We start from the raw sequence: 25,907 nt of genomic DNA, 5'->3' as shown, positions 1-25,907 counted from the left end.
CTGCCTACTATCTCAGAATTGTTAGAACTCAGTGGCATAAAATATTATCGTTCCTTGTTTGCCCTCATAGTTTGTTTTTACTCAGCACACCCAGCACCAAAACCTTGCTTTCAACGTTACCAGCCAAACGAACCCCATCATGCCTACTGCTGTTCATAATGTCATTGAAAATGTGGTAGGTATGATGCATATGGACACAAAACAAAGTTGACAAGTTACCTCAAAATGAATTGTATTCAGTTTGAACAGGAGATACATAAGTCTGGACATTTTTTAACTTTCAGGTCCTTCTTGTACCATCATCTTTTTTGGGCTGATGAGTTATTTCAAGGCTGTCTGCTTTATATAAAGGGACTTTGTGAAGATGCACTTGACTACAAAAAGGGTAAAAAACATGAAGATAATCCATCTGCCATCTGCCTTATAAAGGTGAGTAGACGTGCACTACTATAAGCCACTGTTGGTGTGTAGAAACCAGGAAGAACAAATGGAATTTTGAATCAAAGAAATACCTATCTCTAGATCCTTAAGTAAACCATCCTACGGATGACTAATGTTGCAAGATAGTTGCAAAGAGCATTATTCCTGTGGATAGTCAATTTTAATAATATTTTTTATTAAAAAAATTAAGTGTATTTACTTACTTTGAGAGAGAGTGAGCGAGAGGGGTAGGGGCAGAGAGAGAGAGAAGAGAGAGAATCTGCCAATGCAGAGCCCCATGCGGGGCTTGAACTCACAAACTGTGAAATCATGACCTGAGCTGAAATCACAAGTCGGACACTTAACCAGTGAAGCTCCCCAGGCACCTCTAACAACATTGCTTATACATAGTTTCATCTCTGAATTCAACCGAAGTCTGTTACGAAGTCGTTCCTTTATTTTCAAAACTCTAAATGTGCACTATCATTTATAAGTACTTGTTTCTAATATGTAATTGATAGGTACCAGCAAAAACTCAGAGGTTTTGCTTAAATTTATGAGTTCTTCGGTTCCACAGTTCTAAGAAAGCCTGATCTTCTTAACGAATGTTTTAGTTTATATAGAATAGTTCTTTCTTTTTAAATGTTTTACTTATTTTTGAGAGAGTGACAGAGTGTGAGCAGGGGATGGACAAAGAGAAAGAAGAGAACAGAAGATCTGAAGCCGGCTCTGTGCTGAGATCCCTGATGCAGGGCTCAAACTCACAAACCAAACCGTGAGATTGTGACCTGAGCCGCGGTTGGACACTTAACCAACTGAGCCATCCAGGCGCGCCTAGATTAGTTCTTTCAGAGAGTTTAATATATAGAAGTATACGTGTTAAGTGTTTAGTATACGATTGAAGGGGCTCCAGCTTCATTCACCTGCCGTGTAAGGTAGACACTGAACAGTAAGATTGACTGCCATCTAGACTTAAAAATAGCAAAAGGATTTGATAAATGAACTCAAATTTGATGATCAAATCAAAAATTGTGTTGACTGTACACGTGTAATAAGGTTCATACCTATAAATCAGCTTATTTTTAGAATTATATATAGTGGCTGATACATAGATCCTTAATAAATAGTCTGAGTGAATAAATGAATTAATGAAAAAGATGAATTAATCATTACAAATGAAGTATTTCTCATAGCTGTATTGAGATTGATGTTTCAAAAGGATTAAATTCAAGTTAAATAGGCGACATTTCATTGAAGAGTCCTTTTATATGGTTTCATTCTAGAAGGAAATTGGTTGGACAGCTGTATTAGATTGTTTTATAAGTGACTGAGTGACGGAATTTATCAGTGAATGATGGGCGGTAAGGCCAAGGAGACTTTAGAGTATGTGTGAAGGCTCGGCCTCGTGGGTGGTACTGCTCCCAGGGTGACAGAAGGGATGCTAGGACTCTTCCTTGGAGACCTCAGGCCCTGGAAATATTTGCCAGTTACCTACTATATGCAGAGGAGGGGGATACAACTAAAAATGAGGTATTGTTAATTTTCCTTTGCTTACAGTTTATTGGAAGGGATAATTGTTTTTCTTAAAAATTTTTTAACATTTATTTTTGAGAGACAGTGTGATCAGGGGAGAGGCAGAGAGAGAGAGAGGGGGAGACACAGAATCTGAAGTAGGCTCTGAGCTGTCAGCATAGAGCCTGACGCGGGGCTTGAATCCACGAACTGTGAGATCATGACCTGAACCAAAGTTGGACACTTAACCGACTGAGCCCCCCCAAGGACCCCTGGAAGGGATAATTCTTTACATAGAAAAATGATTGCTGATCCCAGAGGCCGTCCCTCAGGCTTGCTAATCATTCCAGCCAGCCGCTAGCACCTAGAAGGCAGGGAAGGTTTATCGACAAATAGGACTTGTGAAATCCTCATGCCCCAGAAATTCAGGGGAAGCAGAGGTGAGCCTTTGCAGGTAAAGTCAGGGCGTGTTTCAGGAAAGGAGGACATGATGAGCTGGGCCGTGCTGGATTTGAGGAGCTGGGGAGCAGGGGCGAATGTGAATGTGAGTAAAGCACTCAGTGTATGTTACATTTGAAAGGTTGGTCTCGAATGTTGAGCCAAGAATAGGAGACTAAGGGAGAGGTAGGAGCTGAACCTGCCATGAGGGCGAGGGCGCCCCTAGTGGGGGTGTGGGGAAAATTCACAGGAACAGGAGTTTGCCCAGAAGGAGGACAGCAGGGATTCGTAGCCAGGACAACTGAGAGTGGGGTCAGGAGTCAGAAGGCAGCCCAAGTGTGCCTGCTGGGGATGCGGGAACCAAGGAGGGGCCCTCGTGGGTGGGTGCGTGCTGCCGGGCCCCGGAGCATCTGCAACAGGACAGGGAAGGGCCTTGGTGGCTCATTTCATCCAGACCTAGGTAGACCAGTTTATCCAAGGCCACAGAACCAGCAAGAGAGTTGGGACTTTGGGTTCAAGAATAACTGTGTTTGGGGGGTGTAGTACCTTGAATGCGTAATGAAAATGTGAATGTTTGTGTCCCACCCATGTTGGGGGACAGTGGAGTGGGCAGTCTCATAATCTACACATTTCACAGGCTGCCTACACGGTTCTTCTGCAGAGCAAACTTGGAGAATGATTCTTAACAATTATTGAAAGTTTCTGAACATGTCAGTTTAGGAAAATTAATGTGATGTTAGTTGATCGGGAAAATGGAAGGCAAGGAGATAGAGATGGTTGGAGCGCTGGGGTGATGCAGGTATGAACAGGAGTGACTTCAGTTAGCAGTTGGCAGTGAGCTCTGAAAGGAAGGGTCGTTCTGAGACACGCTTTACTGGAAAGATCAGGACCTGGTAACCAGATGCAGGCCCAGGAGAGGGAGACCACAGAGTTAATCCAGAATTGTAAGCAGGAGAGGGGAGAACACAGAGTTAATCCAAGATTTTAAGACTAGAGCAGCACCTTTCAATCTTTTTTTTTTTGAAGCCTACACATACAAATATAGGGATAAAGGTATCTGCGTATTTGTTGATGAAAATGCATTTTGGCGAGAGAATTAACACAACGTGGGAAATACAGGAAAATACTGGAAAGAGGAAGGACATGGGGCTGCCGCGAGTGGGCGAGATGGCTGTGTGCAGGGGGCTCAGCACGGCCGAGGGGCTTTCCCCGGGCCACCTTCCCCATGAGCACGGCGTGCACTTCACCTCATGGGGATTACTTAATTTTAGCCTCTTTATCTGACATTTAGTGCTCACATCTGTAACTTTTACACATAATGGAGATTTCAAAGGTAGAAGCAATTCCTGGATTTGGGGGTTCCCCTGGGCTCACAGATATTTCAAAATACCTCAACTCCTGAGTTGTTCTGCTTAGGCTTAATCTTCGTTACAATTAAGATAATAATGTATTTTTCTGTGTTTTATTAAGATTTAGTTTAATTGTGAGTATATGGATTTGAAGGATGTGGAAAGCATTTGTATATAAAGCATGATATGTATGAAAGAAAATATAAAATATGCTCTTTATGATGTGAGAGGGTGGCCAGAATATTTCATGTCTTTTTTTTTTTTTTTTTTTTTTTTTACTGAACTTTGACTATCCAACACTCAACATCTCCTGTTGTGTGAGTAGCTGGATAGTTCTCGAACATATTCTCTAGACGGGTTTTGTGAAGAACAGTCCCAGCAGGCTACCCGGGCAGTGAGGCAGCTCAAGGATATCAGAGAGAAGGCTATTTGCAAAATGAAAAGTACATTTTTAAAGGTAATCCTTTAATTCTGCCCTTTCTCCCTCTCTATCAATCTATAATGTATCAACTAAAGCAGTGGCTCTCAGTTGCATTCCTGAAGACAATGTTAGAAATGGGCCGGTGGAGAGACAGAGGCGATTTCTTAGCCACGCAGCTCCTGCCACGTGGTCGCTGGGCGCAGGACCCTTTCCAGCACCGTGTAAGTGCTGGTGTGCGCCGTGCAGGAAATCCCCATCTTGTGAAAGTTCATTTATGCCACTTTGCTTTACAACAGATGCATATTTGTAGCTGGTTTGTTCGCTGAAATCCAGAGAGGATGTTGCTTTTACGAAAAGAGACAAGAAGCACAAAGAGTCTGCCCAGCTCCTTCTCTGGATCCCATGTGGCACCCCCTCGAGGCGTCCCTGGACACCCCCGCCACACCCTTATGTGGCATCCCCATGGCAGGGTTGCGGGCGGTGTCTCTGAGCTCAGTTAGTTTTGTGCAGCCATCAGCAAGATGTGCCCTATGGTATCAGAAGAGCCTGGCGGGTTATTTTTGGGGTGTGGAAACACTCAAAAAATTTCTGTCTAAATTCATGGGAACTGCTGCTTTGCTTTATGCTGTGTGGTTTATGGAAGGTTTCATAGCAACTCTGCCTTTGGATAGTGGGGAAAGCCTGTACAAGAGTGTGTGTGTGTGTGTGTGTGTGTGTGTGTGTGTGTGTGTGGTGTGTGTAAATGCATGCATATGGGTGTTTACAGGTGTACCTTCAAGATAGTTAAAATCTGACCCGAGCTGACCTATACGGGGAAATACAATTTGATGCAAGGTTCAGTATTCATAAGATGAAAACTCCCAGCTCAAGGGGAACCATAACCACATGGGACAAGACTTCCCTGAGGATTTTGTAAAAAGGACTCAATAGCAGTGTCTTCGGAACATTCTCTAAGATGCTGTGGACTCACTGGACAGATTATTTTACAGAGCCTCCCTGTCCAGGGATTGACGATGCGCGGAGGCGTCGCGTGCAGCCCTTGGCTGAGGGGCTGTGCAGTGCCGTCTGGCTACGGGCCAGTGGCCTTTCCCTGCCGTCCTGGCTGCGTCCTGGGCACAGCAGAGGCTCTCGGGAGAGGTGGGCCAGGCCTCCCTCACTTTTCAGATGGCGTTTCTATGCAGTAAACTGGTGACGGCTACGGGGTGGCAGTGAGTTCGGGGCTTCACATCCCGACAAGGAGGTGAAGTGTGGCTGTTTCACATCAGTGACACAAGGACCCTTCTTCCTCATCTTGTTCTCAGTCCCCCTGACCTCCTGATGCCCATGCATGTCCCAGCAGACTTCGGGACACTTGTGCCAAGGCACTAACAGCTTCTGCCGTGGGACCCTGCGACAGTAGTTACGGATTACTCACAGTCGGCTGTCTCCCATTCAGCTTCATCAGGGTTTTGTCATGAATATTTGTTAAGAGATTTTATTTAAGTCATGATAGGCAACAAGTCCTGCCTCCCTGCGCTAACTAGATTGATTTGGTTTATGTAACTTATAACTGAAATTAAAAATTTTATTTCAAGTTTTTATTCTAGTTAACATGTATGGTAAAAATTAGTTTCAGGTATAGAATTTAGTGATTCATCTCTTACATACAACACCCAGTGCTCATCACAAGTACCCTCCTTAATGCCCATCCCCCCACTTCCCTCCACCAACCCTCATTTGTTCTCTACAGTTAAGCCTCTTAGGGTTTGCCTCCCCCATTCTTCCTTCCCCTATGTTCACCTGGTTTTTAAAATTTTTTAAATGTTTATTATTTATATTTGAGAGAGAGACAGACAGAACGTGAGTGGAGGAGGGGCAGAGAGCAGAGAGTGAGGGAGACACAGAATCTGAAGCAGGCTCCAGGCTCTGAGCTGTCAGCACAAAGCCTGACATGGTGCTTGAACCCATGGATTGTGAAATCATGACCTGAACCAAAGTCGGATGCTTAAACCAAATGAGCCACCCAGGTCCCCCATCTGTTTTGTTTCTTAAAATCCACAAAAATAGTGAAATATGATGTTTGTCTTTCTCTGACTTACTCTGTTTAGCATAATACATTCTAGCTCTGTCCACATTATTGCAAATGGCAAGATTTCATTCCTTTTGATGGCTAATACTCTGTTGTATACATATACCACATCTTTATCCACTCCTCAGTTTGTTGTTGGACATTGGGCTCTTTCCATAGTTGCGCTATTGTAGATAATGCTGCTGTAAACATTGGGGTGTATGTATCCTTTAGGATCTTTATTTTTGTATTCTTTGGGTAAATACCTAGTAGCGCAATTGATTGGTTGTAGGGTAATTCTATATTTAACTTTCTGAGGAATCTTCACACTGTTTTCCAGAGTGGCTGCACCAGTTTGCTTTCCCACCAGCAGTGCCCAAGGGTTCCCCTTTCTCTGCATCCTCGCCAACACCTACTGTTTCTTGGATTGTTGATTTTAGCCATTCTGACAGGTGTTGGGCGGTATCTCATTGTGGTTTTGATTTATATTTCCCTGACGATGAGTGATGTTGAACATCTTTTCATGTGCTGGTTGGCCATCTGGAAGTCTTCTTTAGAGAAATGTCTGTTCATGTCTTCTGCCCACTTCTGAACTGGATTATTTATTTTTTGGGTCTTGAGTTTGAGAAGTTCTTTATAGATTTTGGATACTGACTCTTTATCCAATATATCATTTGCAAATATCTTCACCCATTCCAAGGTTGTCTTTTACCTTTGTTATTTGCTGTGCAGAAGCTTTTTATCTTGATGTGGTCCCAATAGTTCATTTTTGCTTTGGTTTTCTTGCCTCCGGAAATGTGTCTAGTAACAAGTTGCTCAGGGAGCCTGGGTGGCTCAGTTGGTCAAGCACCTGATTCTTCATTTTGGCTCAGGTCATGACCCCAGGGTCGTGTATTGAGCCCTGCATTGGGCTCTGCACTGAGCGTGGAAGCTGCTTAAAGTTCTCTCTCTCTCTCCCTCTTAAAAAAAATTTGCTATGGCTGAGGTCAGAGAGGTTGCTGCCTATATTCTCCTCTAGCATTTTGATGGTTTCAGGTCTCGCATTTAGGTCTTTCATCCATTTTGAATTTACTTTTGTATATGATGTAAGAAAGTGGTCCGATTTCATTCTTCTGCATGTCACCATCCAGTTTTCCCAGCACCATTTGAAGAGACTGTCTTTTTTCCACTGGATATTCTTTCCTGCTTTGTGGAAGATTAGTTGACCATATAGTTGTAGGTTCATTTCTGGGTTTCTCTGTTTTTGTGTCAGTACCATACTGTCTTGATGATTACAGCTTTGTAAAACATCTTGAAGTCTGGGATGGCGATGCTTCCAAGCTTTGGTTTTCTTTTTCAACATTGCTTTGGTTATTTGCAGTCTTTTCTGGTTCCATACAAATTTTCGTATTGTTCTAGCTCTGTGAACAATGCTGGTGTTGTGATAGTGATTGCATTAAGGGTATAGATTGGTTTGGGTAGTACAGACATTTTAACAATGTTTATTTTTCCAATCCAATCTTCTGTGACCTCTTCAATTTCATTCATAAGTGTTCTGTAGTTTTCAGGGTACATCTTTTACCTCTTTAGTTATGTTTATTCCTAGGTATTTTATGGACTTTAGTGCACTTGTAAATGGGACTGTTTTCTAAATTTCTCTGCTGCTTCATGACTGGTGTGTAGAAGTGCAACAGATTTCTGAACATGGAGTTTGTTGCCTGCGACTTTGCTGAATCATGCATTCTAGCAATTTTTTCATGGAGTCCTTCAAGTCTTCTACATAGAGTATCATGTTGCCTGCAGATTGAAAGTTCAACTTCTTCCTTGATGATTTGGAAGTCTTTTATTTCTTTTTGTTGTCTGATTTCTGAGGCTAAGATTTCCAGTGCTATGTTAATGGTGACAGTGCACATCACTGTCCTATTCCTGACTGGAGAGGAAAAGCTCTCTCTTTTCCCCCATTGAGGATGATATCAGCTGTGGGTCTTTCACATATGACCTTTATGATGTTGAGGTATGTTCCATCATCTATACCTACTTTGTTGAGAGTTTTTGTCAAGAAAGTATGCTGTATTTTGTAAAAATGCTTTTTCTGCGTCTATTGAGAAGATTGTATGGTTTTTATCTCTGATTAATGTGTGATATCAGGTTGATTGATATGCAAATATTGAACCAACCCTATAGCCCAGGAATGAATTCCACTTGGTTATGATGAATAATTCTTTTAATATACTGTTGGATTCGATTTACTAGTATCTTGTTGAGAATCTTTGCATCCGTGTTCATCAGGGATATTCACCTGTTCATTCTCCTTTTTAGTGGGGTCTTTGTTTTTTGGAATCAAGGCAATGCAGGCTTTGTAGAATGAGTTTGGAAGCTTTCCTCCCATTTCTATTTTGTGGAACAGTTTGAGAACAATAAGTATTAACTTTTCTTTAAATATCTGTTCGAATTCCCCTGAGAAACCATCTGGCCCTGGACTCTTGTTGGGAGATTTTTTTTATTACTAATTAAATTTCTTTGCTTGTTATAGGCTGTTCAAATTTTCTATTTATTCCTGCTTCATTTTAGGCAGTTTGTATGTTTCTAGGAATTTGTCCATTTCTTCCAGATTGCCCAGTTTGTTGGCATGTGTGTATGTGTGTGTGTGTGTGTGTGTGTGTGTGTGTGTGTATATATATATATATATATATATATATATGTATGTATGTATTTTTTTAAGTTTACTTTTTTGAGAGAGACAGAGAATTCCAAGCAGAACCTGTGCTCTCAGCACAGAGCTAAACATATGTGGGGCTTGAACTCACAAACCATGAGATCATGACTTGAGCTGAGATCAAGAGTCTAATGCTTAACCTACTGAGCCACCAAGATGCCCCCTGTTAGCATGTAATTTTCAATAATATTCTCTTATAATTGTTTATATTTCTGTGGTATTGGTTGTGATCTGTCCTCTTTCATTTGTGATATTATTTGGGTCCTTCCTATTTTCTTTCTGATACGTATGGCTAGAGGTTTATCAATTTTATTAATTCTTCTAAAGAACCAGCTCTTAGTTTTATTGATTTGTTTTTTGGTTTGTTTGTTTCTATGTTGTTTATTTCTGCTCTAGTCTTTATTATTTCCCTTCTTCTGCTGGCCTCAGGCTTCATTTGCTGTTCCTTTTCTAGCTCCTTTGAGGTATAAGGTTAGGTTGTGTATTTGAGACCTTTCTTCCTTCTTTAAAAAAAATTTTTTAATGTTTATTTTTTGAGAGCAAGAGAGAAAGTGAGTGTGAGCAAGTAGGAGGGGGGCAGAAAGAGGGAGACAGGAGATCCATGTGCTGATAGTGTGGAGCCTGACATGGGGCTTGAACTCACGAACTGTGAAATCATGACCTGAGTAGATGTCAGATGCCTAACTGACTGAGCCACCCAGATGCTTCCTTTCTTCATTCTTGAGGTAGGCCTGTATTGCAATATACTTCCTTCTTAGGACTGCCTATCCTGCATCCCAAAGGTTTTGGACTGTTGTGTTGTCATATTCATTTGCTTCCAATACTTTATTTCTCTAATCTCTTGGTTAACCAGTTCATTCTTTGGTAGGATGTTCTTTAACGTCATGTGTTTGCGGTCTATCCAAATTTTTTCTTGTGGTCAACTTCAAGTTTCATAGTGTTTGTGGTGTGAAAATATGCACGGTATGATCTCAATCTTTTTGTACCATTGAAGCCCAATTTGTGACCTAGTATTTGATATCTTCTGGAGAATGTTGCATGTGCACTCCAAAAGAATGTGTATTCTGCTGCTTTAGGAGGAAGTGTTCTGAATATATTCATTAAGTCCATCCGGTCCAGTGTGTCATTCAAAGCCATTGTTTCCTTGTTGATCTTTTGTTTAGGGGTTCTGTCCATTGCTGTAAGTGGGGTGTTGAAGTGCCCTACAATTATGGTATTATTGTCAATGAGTTTCTATATGTTTGTGATTAATTGACTTACATATTTGGGCGCTTCAAGTTGGGGCATAAATGTTTGTAATTGTTAGATCTTGATGGATAGATCTCTTAATTATGATATAATGGCCGCCTTCATCTTTCTTACAGTCTTTGGCTTAAAAATGTAGTTTGTCTGATATAAGTATGGCTATTCCAGCTTTTTTTTTTTTACTTCCATTAGCATAACTGATGGTTCTCCATCCCCTCACTTTCAATCTTCAGGTATCTTTAGATCTAAAATAAGTCTTCTATAGGCAGCATATAGACGGATCTTGTTTTTTTATCCATTCTGATGCCCTGTGTCATTTTGATTGGAACATTTAGTCTATTTAAATTCAGAGTGATTATTGACAGATATGAATTCAGTGCTATTGTGTTATCTGTAAAGTTGGTGTTTGTGGTGATACTTTCTGTTCCTTTCTACTTTGTCACTTTTGGTCTTTTTTTCCCCACTCAAAGAGTCCCCTTTAATATTTCTTGCAGGGCTTGTGTAGTGGTCACAGACTCCTTTAGGTTTTGTTTGTCTGGGAAACTCTTTCTCTCTCCTTCTGTTCTGAGTGACAGCCTTGCTGCATAAAGAATTTTGGCTGCATATTTTCCCCCTTCAGCACATTGAATATATCTTGCTGCTCCCTTCTGGCCTGTCACGTGTCTATGGCCAGATCTACTGCGAACCTGATCTGTCTTCCCTTGTAGGTTAAGGGCTTTTTTCCATTGCTGCTTTCAGAATTCCTGCCTTGTCTGTGTGTTTTGTGAATTTGAGTTTGACGGGAGTTCTCTCTGCTTGTCTGTTTCCTTCCCCAGATTGGGGAAGTTCTCAGCTATAGTTTGCTTAAATTAGCCCTCTGCCTCTTTTTCTCTCTCTTCTTTTGGAACTTCCATAATACATGTGTTGTTATGCTTTTCCTCTAAGTCTGTATTTGTGATCCAGTGCCTTTCTTTCCCTCTTCTTTTCAACATCATTATGTTCCATAATTTTATCTTCTGTGTCCCAATTCATCCTCTTGCTACACCCATCCTCATTGGCATTACATTCAAGTAGGGCTTGCATCTCTGTTACAGCAATTTTAATTTTGGACCAATTGGGTTTTAGTTCTTTTATCTCTGCAGTAAGGGATTCTCTGGTGTCTTCTAGCCTTTTTTCAAGCCCAGCTAGCAGACTTGCCCTAGGGAAGATGCACCTGCACGGCGCAGGGGGTAGGGCTTGATGTAAGTGGCTCCTGTCTCCATTTTGAGGTGCTGTGTTGCTCACTCAAATCCATCAGTGCTGTTGGGCTGGGGTGCGTGGCAGTGGCAAAATGGTGTCACCCCACCCTTGTTCCCAGAGCAGGAAGTTCGCACCCACCACTTTTCAGGAAGCCCACACAGAAAAACACACCATCAACCCTCTTGTGTCCCCAGCTTCCATCAGATACCTGCCTTCACCCTGTGTCCGAGCTGTGTGCCAGACGGCCGACTACTCCTGTGTATTACCTCGAGCGTGTGGCTGGGTTGGTCCCACCTGGCACAGACCCATGCTGATCCCCTGGAAGGGTCTCAGTGTGCTCTTGCCATTTGCCAAGGACCCTTTTATTTAGATTCGACTCTCTCCTGTCGGCAGCTCTTCGTGTCCTTGAGGAGGGCTCTCTGTGCAGGAACGCTTAGGTAAGTGTCAGTGTGTCCTTCCCATCTGCGTCCCATAAACTTGTCTGCTTATCAGGAGACACTGAACTTCACAGGCCTCTTTTGGTCTGCTCTTCAAATACAGTGCAAACATAAAGGGTTTTTGAAAAATTTCCCAATAATGTTTAATTGCAATGTTATTTAGACTAATGGAAATACTATACATTAGAAATTGTGCTACATTAATGTCGAAAATTATCACTTGTTTCTCCATTGTTTATTGAATCGTAGGTGGCAGAAAATAAAGAAATTAAAGAATATTTTGAGTCAAACCTCTCTGAAGATGACACAACACACTTCAAGCTGCCTGAATATCGACGTTTATTAGAAACAATTTTGAGGTTTCTGAAGCTGGTTGACTATGTATTTCAGGAACTCGTCCGTCAGCTGATGAACACAGCAGTCACACTACTTTTGGAATTATTTAATAATTCTGCTAGAATGCCATTTACAAGGGAAAAAAAGAATGAAAATCTCATCAAGTAAATCATACTTTTTTGACTTATTAAAAGAATTTATGATCATAATGTACCATATTGCCATTTATGGAGGAGATATCCAATAATTTAAGCTAGAATTTGAAAATTCTCCTTGTAGTAAATTACATGTGCTCAGTTTTTGCATTTTCTGAACTTTGTATGTGGTAATACCTTCCTTGATGCTGTCCATGAAATTTAAGAAAATTTCTCTCATCCCCCCCCCCCCACAAATTCTGCACAGGTTAGGTTGCCATTTGAAGTGCATGATGCCCAGTAAAATTTGAAATTCAGATTAATGATGAATGATATTTTAGTACAGGATGTCCCCAGTATTACATATACTAAAAATTATTGGTTATCTTGGAATCAAATTTAATTTGTGGTTCTTTAATTTGTTAAGACTGGTGATCCTATGCATAAGTAGACTGTATCTTCAGAGTTGAGAACTAGTCCTCTGTAAGGCCTGAGGATGACTCTAAAAGCAGCCACAAAGTTCACTTGAAATGTGGGTCAATTTCAAGTATCTGTTAAAAACAAAATATTTTCACCTTCTATTTAAATACTACTCTTAAAAGATTTTTCTTATTTTCTGCAACTGGATCTATCACTGTACTTTGTGAACCATGAAATATGAATGGAGACTGAAGAACAGTTTATGTTCATACTGTCAAAACCTAGCAGTATTATTTTAAGTCAAACCAGAGTTTTAGTATCATACCTAGAGAGTGATAACTATATCAATTCATAAAATTTTGAAAAATCTTAAATATATTATTTCTCTAATGTATCATCGAATCCAACAGAGCTTAAATCATGTATGTAAGGCCACGTAGGTGATTTGAATTGGTGCCATGACTTCAGCCTATATAAAAGCACTATTTAGTAAGAGTACGTTATAATTTTATTTTTCCTAAAACTACAAGTATGTGTGTATGTGTGTGTTTGTGTGTTTAGGACCAGTTTTTAATTTGGAACTTATTTCTTTATTTATATATTTTTTTATTTTTTTAATGTTTATTTTTGAGAAAGAAAGAGCACAGGCAGGGGAGGAGGACAGAGGATCCAAAGTGAGCTCTCTGCTGGCAGCAGACAGCCCAATGTGAAATTGTGACCTGAGCCAAAGTAGGACACTTAACCAATGGAGCCACCCAGGCACCCGAACATATTTTTTATGTTTTAATATATCTTAATATATTACGTTTAATTCATCATATAATAGAAAATATAGAAAACAAAAATTACCGTATTCCATCACTTAAATAAAATGTCTTATTGCTTTGGTACAATTTCTTCTAGACTTTTCCTATGTATTTTTCCATTGTACTGTTTCATAGCTTATTTTAAAAATACACCATGCCTTGTATACTTTTGTTTTAATGTTATAGGAGAAATACTTGTGTAGTGGTTCAAGTACGTGTATTTTTGGAATCATACCACCTGAGTTTATCCCTGTTTCATCTCTGACATGTTGTGTGACTTAGGTTAGCTAGTAAACAAATAGAGGTTATATACATTCTTTAAACCTCAGTTTCCTCATCTGTAAACTAGACATAATAATACCTGTATCATAGGGTTGTTTGAGAATAATCAGAGTAAATGCCTGCTAGGTAGGTGCTACCATTACTGAATCTGTTTCCATCGACCTCCATAACAGAATTGGTTTGTATTTCCATAGTGACTAATATTGTGCCTCCTTTGATAGGAGTATTGCCTATTCATGTATCTTCTCAGACAAAATGTCTATTCAAGTCCTTTGTCCCTTTTTATTTTTATTTATTTTTTAATGTTTATTTATTTTGGTGAGAGTGCAGTTGGAGGAAGGGCAGAGAGAGAAGGGGACAGAGGATCCCAAGCAGGCTCCATGCTCACAGCGGAGAGCCTGATGCAGGGCTTGAACTCGCAAACTGTGAGATCATGACCTGAGCTGAAATCGAGTCAGATGCTTAACCGACTGAGCCACCCAGTTGTCCCTGTCCTTTTTAAAATTGTGTTGTCTTGGGGGCCCGGGGTGGCTCAGTCGGTTAAGCATCTGACTTTAGCTCAGGACATGATCTCGCAGTTTGCAGGTTCAAGCGCCGTGTCAGGTTCTGTGCTGACAGCTCAGAGCCTGGAGCCTGCTTCTGAGTCTGTGTTTCCCTTGCTCTCTGCCCCTCCCCCACTCATGCTCTGTCTCTCTCTCTCTCTCTCTCTCTCTCAAAAATAAACATTAAAAAATTGTATTATCTTTTTATTATTAAGTTTATAAGAATTTTTAAAATATATTTTTGGTACAAGAGACTTATTATTACCAAATAATAGATATGCAAAAATTTTCTTATATTCTATATATAACATCTTTTCACTTTCTTCATAATATCCTTTGGAACAAAAAAATATTTAATTTTGAAAAAGGCCAATTTATTTTTTCTTTGTACTTTAACTGTCATATATAAGAAATCATTTCCTAATTCAAGGTCACAAAGATTTATTCCTTTGTTCTAAGGTTTTTTATTTTAGCTCCTGCATTTAGATCTTTGATCCATTTTGTTTTAATTTTTGTATATAGTCTGAGATAAGGGTATAAATTCATTCTCTCCCATATGGATATCCAGATTTCCCAGCACTGTTTGTCAGAAAGAGTATTCTTCTTCTTTGAGTTGTCTTGGCACCCTCTGGACCATCGGTTGACAATAGACGTCTGGATTTATATCTGGACTCTAAGTTTTGTTCAGTTGATCTGTAGGTCTATCCTTATGTCAGTACCACAGCCGTGATTACTGTAGCTTTGTAGTAAGTTTTGAAATTGGAAAGTATGAATTTTATAATATTGTTCCTTTTCAACATTGTTTTGACTATTCTGGATCCCTTGTATTTACTATGAATTGTAGAATAAGATTGCCAATTTCTATTTAAAAAAACAGCTGGAATTTGTATGAGGATTGCATTGAATCTGTAGAAAATGTGTAGAGCATTTCCAATTCAGTATAAATGTGAGATTGTCTTTTTCTAATTTCTTTCAGTATGGTAGTCTTTTATAGTTTTCAGTGTTTGTGTCACACTTCTTTTGTTATGTTTATTTTGAACTATTTCATTCTTTTTGATGCTGTTATAAACAGATTTGTTTTTTAAGTTTTATTTTGGATTATTAATTGCTAGTTTATTGAAATGTAGCTGATTTTTGTATATTGATCTTATATTCAGCAACCTTATTGAACTTGTTTGTTAGTACTAATGGTGTGTGTGTGTGTGTGTGTGTGTGTGTGTGTGTGTGTGTGTGTGTTAACTCCTTAGAATTTTCTATACAGGATCATAATGCTGTAAATAGAGACAGTTTTACTTCTTTTCTCCCCAGTCTGATATCTTTCATTACGCTTTGTTGCCTTATTGCCCTGGCTAGAATCTTCAGTACAGTGTTATTAGAAGTGGCAGGAGTGAACATTCCTGTTTTATTCCTTGTCTCAGAGGGAAACTTTAAGTCTTTTTTTTTTTATCATTAAATATGATGTTAGTTGTGGGGTTTTTGCAAGTGCTTTTTATCAGTTCGAGGAAGTTCTCTTACAGTGTTAGTTTGTTTAATGTTTTCACATGAAATGTCGAGTTTTGTTAAATGCTACTTTTCTGTGTCAGTTGATCATGTGTTCTTTACTTCTTGCTACTAATATGGTACACTACATTATGTTACATATATACATTTTTGTACATTGAACGAACCTTGCATTCCTGGGATAGTCTCCACTCAGTTATTATATATATCCTTTGTATAGGCAGCTAGATTGAGTTTGCTAGTATTTTGTTAAGAATTTCTGTGTCTCTATTCATAAAGGATATTAGTCTGTAGTTTTCTTAGGATGTCTTTGGTTTTGGTTCCAGGAAAATTCTGGACTCATAGAATGAATTGGTATAATTTCTTCCTTAAATGTTTGACAGACTTCACAAGGAAGCCTGTCTAGGCCTGGGGCATTCTATTTTGAAAGCTTACAAATTAGTTGTTGTTTCTTTAATAGATGTGGTCCTATTCAGATTATCTATTTCTCTGATTTTTATGAGGGGATGTGGAAAGTTTTTTTTTTAATGTTCTCTGCCATTCTCTTGCTGCCAGAAATTCCTAATCATTTTATTTCCTACCTTTTTCACCTTAAATTGAGATGCTGATCTTATTATGGTTTGATATTGCTTTTTAATTTAATCTGATAGTTTCTGTGTTTTAATTAGGAAATTGATTTAGTAACTATTTAGATTTAGTAACTGGTATGCTTTGTTTCTATTCCTCCCATTCTATTTATGCTTATTATTTATTTTACTTTAATTTTTTTCTTTCCTTTTCTCACTGTTTTCTTATTTTTCTTGTTTCAGTCAGATGGCTCTTAATTCCCAATGACTCCTTCTACCTCCTTGTTTTAGTGTTTCTTATGCTTTGTAGTGTGTTTATGAATCGTCATAATAATTATTATTTAAATTCTACTTCACTGTTTATATTTGTAAATCTTTACTTTTCCATAAATATCCTTCACGTCTTAAAAGCTAATTTTAGAGAGAGCAAGAGAACATGCACATACATGTGCACACACATGTGCATGAGCAGAGGAAGGACAGAGAGGGAGGGAGAAAATCCTATACAAGTTCTCTGCTGTCAGCGCAGATAGACTTTCTGTCTATGAATTTACCTATTCTGGGTACCTCATTTGATGGAGTTATACAGTATTTTTCCATTTTTGTCTGGCTTATTTCACTGAGCATAATGTTTTCAAGGTTCATCCATGTTGTAACATGTATGAGAATTTCCTTTTTAAGGCTAGATGATAATCCATTATATGTGTATACTACATTTTATTTATCCGTTCATCTATTGATAGACATTTGGGTCATTTTCACCTTCTGGTTATTGCAAATTATGTTGCTATAAACATTGATGTGTAAATATCTGTTTGAATCACTGTTTTCAATTCTTTTGTTTGTATGCCCTGAGGTAGAGTTGCTGGATCATATGGTAATTCCACATGTAACTTTTGGGGGAATTTTCCTTGATATTTTCCACAGTAACTGCCCTATTTTATTTATTTATTTATTTATTTATTTATTTATTTATTTATTTTTAAATGATTGTTTATTTTTGAGAAACAGAGCATGAGCTGGGGAGGAGGAGAGAGAGAGGGAGACACAGAACCCAAAGCGGGCCCTAAGCTCTGAGCTGTCAATGCAGAGCCCAATGCGGGACCGAGCCCACCAACTGCAAGATCATGACCTGAGCCAAAGTTGGTTGCTTCTCTGACTGAGCCCCCCCAGATGCCCCAGTAACTGCCCTATTTTAATTCCCACAAGGAAGCACCAGGATTCTAAATCCTCACCAACCCTTACTAGCCATCCTATTTGGTGTGAAGTTCTATCTCATTCTTGCCTTGATTTGTATTTCCCTAATGATTAGTGATGCTAAGCGTGTTTTCTAATTGACCTTCTGTGTATCTTCTTTGAAGGAACATCTAATTATTTATGTGTTCTGGATATTAAGATATAAAAGTTTACAAAGACTTTTTTTCTTATTTCTTACTCTAGAACATACAGGAATATATTTGCTTTCACCAGAAAAATAGCAGATGATGGTGAAGAATTTGTTGGTAATTCAAACTTACATGCCACTTCTGTTTTGAAGTCAGAAGTGAAAATGGAAGCAGATATTAATGAGGTAAAATGGTCTTTGAAAAATATAAGCACAGATTTTTAATGTAAAACAAATGATAAGTTTTGTGATTTAAAATGTGGTTTATTTAAAAATGTGATTTGTTTGAAAAATCTGATTTATGATTATTCACAGTTTCATGCACACCACACACATGTACTCATCCCCTCCCACTGTAGAAAGCTATGACGACCCTGCTCTCCATTGGTTCACTTGTTCATACATTACTGAGGACTTGTCATTTACCAGTCACTGAGCTGGGCACTGAAATACAGCAGCGGGTGGAACAAATTCCCTGATCTCTTAGAGCTTCTGTTCTACACCGAGAGAGGCAGGTAGCGAAGTGATGAGGACTGTGAGGAAACCCAAATATAGGCAGGGGAATGCCGGGAGCTACTGTGTGCTCCTTTCCCACGGGAACGATGCGGGAAGGCCACCCCATCTAAAGCAGCAGTTACCCCCTTCTACCCCCACTGTTGTCTACCTCTCATTCTCTGCTGTTCTGCAGAAAACAGAAAATAACAAAAAAGTTTTGTTATTAACTCAAAAATGACAAAAGCCACATATGAAGTCTTAACAATCCTAGAAAAGCATACATTAGGAAATCTTTTTTTTAATGTTTATTTTGAAAGGGAGAGAGAGTGCACGTATGTGTGGGAGGGACACAGAAGGAGAGCAAGAATCCTAAGCAGGATCCACACTGTAAGTGCAAGGCCTGATGTGAGGCCCGATCTCACGAATCATGAAATCATAACCTGCGCCCAAATCAAGAGTTGGATGCCTAACTGACTGAGCCACCCAGGTGCTCTTGACATGAAGAATTATATCCTGTCCACCACAATATTTTCTTGGGATTAAACTTTATACAGTAGATTCTTTTCCTATTTTGCAAAAGCAGCATTTTTATGAAATAGCACTATATAATATGTATATTTTACATATTTAAAAAAATATTTTAGGTAGATTTAGTAATGATAAAATGTCTGCATTTTAAATTTCAATTTGTATTTCTCTTATGAGTAGTTTATTTTTAAAAATATGTTATTGGAGATTCATATTTTGTCTTCTATATCTTTTGCCCATTATTTGCTAAATAGATTTTTCTATTGTAGGAATTCTTCATATTTATATTGCAATTATCTTTTCTATTAGATGGCTTGCTAATTTTATTCCCTTATGATAATTTTTATTATCAATAATTCTTAATTTCAGTGTAATAGCATTTATTAATCCTTTATTTGTGCTAGTGTTTGAAATTAAGTTTACCTTGCTGAGTCATAAATATATTTTTCTTTATATTCTTATAAAAGCTTTCAAGTTTGTTCTTCATATTTGTCTTTATCTGTGTGTAGTGTAGGTTAGGGCCCATTTTCCTTTATTTCTATCTGAGTAGCCATTGCTGAGGCATAGTTTCTGTCATTTATCATATGTTTCCATGTATGTGTGTCTTCTGTTTCCTGTTACTCTGTCCTGTTGATACATTTGCCTGTTGGGCTGATCCCACACTGGACTAATGGTGTACAGCTGTGAGATAAGTCTTCTCCTTTTCTAGGAGTGTCTTGTCTGTTTTCAGCCATTTGCTCTTCTGTATACATTTTAGATTCAAACCCTATTTGGATTTTGGTTGAAATTGCCTAGGAGATGGGACAAGTTAATATTTTATGGTATTGAATCTTCCCAATATGATTGTGCTGTTTAAGCCTTATTGAATGTTTTTCAGTGTCCTTTATCATTTTTCCATAAAAATACTGTGTGTTTTTTTGTTGTTGTTAGATTTAACCTATGTGCCTTGTAGCCCCAGCCTGTACTCTAGGGAAATTGTTATTTTAGTTGCTTCTACTAGATCTTTATGAATGCTTTAGAATGGAAACATTGTTAGATAAAAATATGTGTACTGTTTTTTAAAATTTTTTTTAATTTACTTTTGAGAGACAGGGCGTGAGCAGGGGAGGGGCAGAGAGAGAGGGAGAGACAGAATCTAAAGCAGGCTCCAGCTCTGAGCTGTCAGTACAGAGCCTGACGCAGGGCTTGAGATTATGACCTGAGCTGAAGTTGGCCATTTAACCGACTGAGCAACCCTGGCACCCCTGCACTGTTTTAATTTTTTCCTTAGGATTAATATTCAGTTAGCATGATAGACCTTTTTCTGGTCTTCCATTTGCATTGTAGAATATCTCTTTAGACAAGGTTATACAAATTTCTATTAAAGAGTGCCTTTTACATATATTCTGTTTTATACTGGCTGTTGCTTTAATGATCACTGAAATCTCAGATTGACTGGTCTTAATTTTTACTTATTTCTTATAATGAGTATTTTCCTATGCTTATTAGTCATTTGTACTTCTCTTTTTTATGGCCTTTTGATGTTCTTTCCCATTTTTCTGATGGAGTTTTTTCTTTTTTCTTACTGGATTATAAAACTATAAAATACAGGCCATAACCATTTGTTATATCATGACAATATTAATCTTAATGCTTTGTTTTTCATTTTGCTGATAGTGTTTCTAGTATGAGGAAGATTTTTTTTTTTTTGAGTAATGAAAAACCTCTCCCACCTGGGTTCACTGGTGAATTCTACCAAATATTTAAGACATTATATAAATTTTCTACAATCTTTTCAGCAGAATGCAGAAGATAGCATACTTTCTAACTTATTCTATGAGACCAATGTTACTTTAATACCAAAACAAGACAGATGGTACAAGAAAGCTATAGACAAATATCTCTCATGAACACATATGTAAAAATCCTCAAGTCATAATCCAACATAGAAAGAATTGTACACCAGGTGGGATTTTCCCAGGTATGTAAGGCGAGTTTGGCACTTAAAAATTAATGTAATCCATCACATCAATAGGCTAAAAAAAAACACATGCTCATATAATAGATACAGGAAAAGCATATAAAATATAACACCCATTCATGATAAAAGTTCTCAGTAAACTAGAAAGAGAAGATAACCTCTTCAACTTGATAGGGCATCTTTACAAAAAAAATACCTGTAACCCATCTTATATTTAGTGGTGACAAGCTTGAAGCTTTTCCATTAAGATCAGGAGCAAAGCAAAAATGTTCCCTCTGACCAATGCTTTTCAGCATTGGACTGGAAATATTGGCTAACACAATAAGACAAAAGAATCAAAAAGTATACCATTTGGGAAGGAAGAACTAAAACTTCCTTTGCAGATGACATGATCATCTAGAAAATCCAAGAGAATCAACAAAAAAATCTGTAACTAATAAGTGATTATAGTGAGGTTTCAGGCTACAGGGTTAATTTTAAAAGGATAGTTACTCCTATATGCCTGCAGTGAACAAGTTGAAGTCAAAAACAATACTATTTACATTAGCACCTCCCCAAATGAAATATTTAGGTATAAAACTTACAAAATACGTACAAGATCTATATGAGGAAAACTATAAAACTCTAATGAAAGAGATCAAAAAAGAACTAAAGAAATGGAGAGATGTTCATGGATGGGAAGACTCAGCATTGTCAAGATGTCAGTTTTTCCCAACTTGATCTATAGTTTCAGTACAATTCCAATAAAAATCCCAGGACCTATTTTGTGGATAATGACAAACTAGTTCCAAAGTTTATATGGAGAGACCAAAGACCCAGAATAGCCAATACCATACTGAAGAAGAACAAAGTTGGAGGACTGACGCTATCTGATGTTATGACTTACTATAAGGCTATAATAAGCAAGAGTTTGGCCCCTTCTTACAATGCTAAACACACTCTTACCGTAAGATCTAGCAGTTGCGTTCCTTGCCATTTATCCAAAGGAGACAAAAATGATGTGCATGTGAAAACCTGCACATCGATGTCTGTAACGGCTTTATTCATAATTGCAAAACCCGGAAGCAACCAGAGTGTCCCTCAGTGATGGACACTGGGGTCCTTCCAGATGGAGAGTATTATTCAGTGCTGCTCGATGAGCCATCAAGCTATGACCACATGGAGGCATCTTCACGGCTTCTCACGCAGTGGAAGAAGCCAATCTGGAAGGCTCCACACCATGTGACTTCCATGACCTGTGTCTCCACACCACATAGTGTATGATTCCACTGTAAAAAATCAGTGACTGCTAAAGGTTGTGGAGAGAGAAGGGTGGATAGGTGATGCACAGAGGATATTTAGGACAGTGACACTGTTCTGTGTGATACTACACTGAGGGACACGTGTCATCATACCTTTGCCCAGACCCATAGAATGTACACGAAGAGTGAGCCCTGAAGTGAACTATGGGCTTTGGATGTTTCGTGTCTCATTGTAGGTTTATTGGTTTTAACAGTGTATGGGGTGAGGGGGAGTAGGACATATAGGAGATCTCTGTGCCTCCTACTCAATTTCTCTGTGAGCCTAAAATTGCTCTAAAAGAATAGTTTTTTATTTTCATATTTTTTGATGCTTATTTTTGAGAGAGAGAGTGCAAGCGGGGAAGGGGCAGAGGGAGGGAGATACAGAGTCTGAAGCAGGCTCCAGGCTTTGAGCTCTCAGCCCAGAGCCTGATGTGGGGCTCAAACCCACGAACCGTGAGATCATGACCTGAGCTGAAGTCGGATGCTCAACTGAGAGCCACTCAGGTGCCCCAAGAACAGTGTATTTTCAATCTATCAGTTTTCTTTATAGTCTCTGCCTTTGCCATCATATTTAGAAAAGAATTTCTCATATCAAGACAATTTAAATATTTGATTATTTTTTCATTTTATGGTTTATTTTCTACATTTATTTAATCTGATTTTTATTTTGGCATATAGTGAGAGAGCTAAATTAGTTTTTCCCAAATGTACTGTTACCTTTGGTTGAATGATTTTCCTTTTCCAGTTTATTCTTACTATGGAGTGTTGATCAGCCTTCTAGTTCACAACACACTGTTTTTGTCACTTCTCTCAGGGTCGCTTGTTGACTCCACGTTCTCCCTTTTCCCCAGTCTTCCCCCCTCATGAGAACTCACTGGAATGTACTCCATTCTTCCTCTGTAGTTGACAGTGGATTGTTTTGGGACTACATCACTGGTGCCGGGACCTACGCGCGCAGAGTTTGCGTGGCGGCGTGGGGCTGCGCTGCCCCTGTGCATTCTCTCACTCAGCACCACGTTGGCAAGATCCGCCTCCCGTCCTGGTGGCTCTGGGCCCAGATCTCCTGGGGACATTCCAGGAAACCCCACACCATGGGCCGTGTGGCCCAGCTGCTTGGAGTGTTGTCTGCACATAGCCGTGACTTGTCCGCTCTTGCAGAGACTGCTTCAAATGCAGCCTCCTCGTTCAAGGCCATGCCTCTTTTTGGGTGACCCACATGCCTCGAGCCTTTGTCGCAGGGCACAAAGGCATAGCCCCTCAGTCCCACTCCAGACAGCTCCGAGGAGCCGTCCCAGTGCTGGAGCCCCCACGGCTTGGCTGAGCCCATCCATGGGCCTGTTTCACAGCTCAACCTTCTCTCCACCCACCTGCTTCCTTTCTCTCCCTTCTGCACTTGACCGCGGACGCGTTCCTCAGTAATGTGCAGGTCTCAGGTTGGCTGTCCAGGAAACCCAGTCTCTGACAGCACAAGGCACAGAAACACACGCCAACATAGGCCTCCTTGTTGCTGGCGGCTGCATGGTGCTCCCACACGTCGCGTTTTCTGTTTCACAGACACTCTGTTACTTCCAAGTCTCTGCCGCCACTAAGGTTGTGATAAGCAGCCTCTTACTGTGTATTCCCATGGACTTTTTAATTCTTGCCAGTGTGATGTGTGACGTCTCACTGTTTCTCCTTCTCTTTACTAGTGAGGTTCTACACCCGTACTAACTAATTATTCCTCTTTGAAATGCATATTGATACCTTTTGAAAATTTTTATCTATTGCATTTATTACTGATTTTCAAGACTTCATTGTATATTAGAGATACTGATTCTTTGTTAACTTTAGACTTTGTAAATACTACCTCTCAACGTTGTCCCTTTCTGTTAACGTTAGGTATCGATCTTTGGTAGCAAATTCTTAAGTTCAATTTTTAAAAACTCAACACTGATTGTGGTTTTCCAGTTTGCTTATGATTAGATTTGATGTAGACTTGTGATCCTGTCTGTCCCTGGTTCCACTTCATTCTAGGATCCAGTCCAAGAAATGACACATAATTAATTTATTTTGGGATGTGTTGAGTCAGGGATACCAGTGGGTAAGCAGATGAAAATATTTCTATTAGGATGTTGGAAATCTGGATTTGACTAGAGAGAGAGAGCACAGGGCTAAAGCGGAGAGGCCCCCACTTCCAGTGCTTACTGTCAAATTTAGCTGGTTTTCAACGTTTTAGCTGTTCCTCTCCTGTAATGTACAATCTAGAGGAAATCAAACCATTTGCTGGTCTGTTCTTATTGACGCAAATAATAATAGCCAAAACTTTCATTGCAAAAAGATTTTCAAGCCCTCCTTCATATTTTAACCATGGACTTTTGAGCCACAGACCCATGACTTCAGCCAATATAGCCTTTAACAAATTAATACCAGCTTTTTTATGCATAATAAGAGTAATACTTTCTGTCTGGGTTAACTGTGAAGATGAGGTGAGGGCATCTTGTTTATGATAGTGCCTAGGACATGATAGGCATTCATCCAATAGGAACTGTATCAAATAGTATTCTAGGAGTACACTGTATCAGGTATACCTAAGTAGTTGATACAGATACAGGAATACTATATTAAATAGTAAATATACTACATGGATTTCAAGAGTGATTCTATGCAAAATACTTATAATACTATAATATTAGAAAGGGCATAGGGTATAAGGTCCATTTGTTACCAGGATTAGAGGTTATTTTCCAGAAGAAGCTGTATGGCACATTTTATGTTTGTTTGAAATTGTCTGTGATAATAATACATAATAATAAAATGATGAAACATAACATGAAATTTACCATTTTAACCATATTTTTACATGTGAAATTCAGTGGCATGACCACACTCATGGTATTGTGCACTCTCACCACTGTCCATTTGACAGCAGTGTTTGATAATGCCACAGAAACTCTCATATTTACTTATTAGAACTTCTAAAGATTGTATATCACCTTCAACATCTGCTCAGGCTTTTGCCCAGCAGCTGAGTACGGTGCTAATGTTTACTTATAGCGTCAGCTGCCTTTATTTGTTAATCTAGTGGTTGAGGTTCTGACAGGTAAGTAAGAAACCCTGGATGCTTCCAAAACAGTGGGTCTGCTGAGGAAAGGGGTGAATACCTAAGTTGAGAATGCCTGCCAAGGAGCAAATACATTGTTGAAGAGAGGTATTTATCCCTGAAGTAGTCTGGCTGTTTCTCATTAAAGACGGGTGCCTTAATGATGTGTATATTCTCAGTAGGGATGGGTACCTGTACTAAGGTGTGTATAATACAGTACGGATGGCTGCCTGTGTTAGGGTGTGTGTATGCTCAGTAGGGACGGGTGCCTGTGCTAGGGTGTGTGTATTCTCAGTAGGAACGGGTGCCTGTGTTAGGGTGTGTGTATTCTCAGTAGGGACGGCTGTCTGTGCTAGGGTGTGTATACTTGGGTGAAGAAGTCGGACATGCCAATGGTTCTCAAGTAGATTCCTGGCTTGTAATTCCCAATCTTGAGGACACAGTAGACTCACCTGTGCAGTTTTTAAGTGATTCAGATTCTTGTTATAAAATTGTTTAATCAGTGTATTGTAGACCTGAAACTAACGTAACATTGTATGTCAATTATACTTCAGTTACCGAAGATTCTTAGGCCCTGCCACAGACCACAGGAGTTTATTTAACTCCTGATCTCTGGAGATAGGGCCCAAGAATTTATATTTTTAACAAGCTCCCAAATGAGTAATATGTGGCCACTCTGGCATTAATTTACACAGCCTTTTGGGGGAACACACTATTATAATGTGTCATGTATTTTACACACCTTATTTTAACATGCAAATATCAGTTACTTGGTGACATAGCATTATTCAGTTACACCGAAGTTGTTAT

At 39.1% G+C, this 25,907-nt stretch overlaps 1 protein-coding gene across 1 annotated transcript in view; it reads left to right on the top strand.

Moving 5' to 3' along the window:
• DNAH14 (dynein axonemal heavy chain 14) overlaps positions 1-25,907 on the top strand; it is a 296,737-nt gene that overhangs the window by 30,630 nt on the left and 240,200 nt on the right. The window contains exons 8-11 of the mRNA XM_029934922.1: positions 285-429; positions 4,045-4,176; positions 12,032-12,282; positions 17,809-17,938. Coding sequence (XP_029790782.1) covers positions 285-429; positions 4,045-4,176; positions 12,032-12,282; positions 17,809-17,938 — 658 coding nt within the window. The remainder of the gene's footprint in view (positions 1-284; positions 430-4,044; positions 4,177-12,031; positions 12,283-17,808; positions 17,939-25,907) is intronic.

The sequence above is a fragment of the Suricata suricatta genome, chromosome 3, assembly GCF_006229205.1.
Source record: "Suricata suricatta isolate VVHF042 chromosome 3, meerkat_22Aug2017_6uvM2_HiC, whole genome shotgun sequence".
NCBI lineage: Eukaryota > Metazoa > Chordata > Mammalia > Carnivora > Herpestidae > Suricata > Suricata suricatta.
Note: the sequence above shows the minus strand (reverse complement) of the source record. Positions and strands in the feature narration are given on the sequence as shown.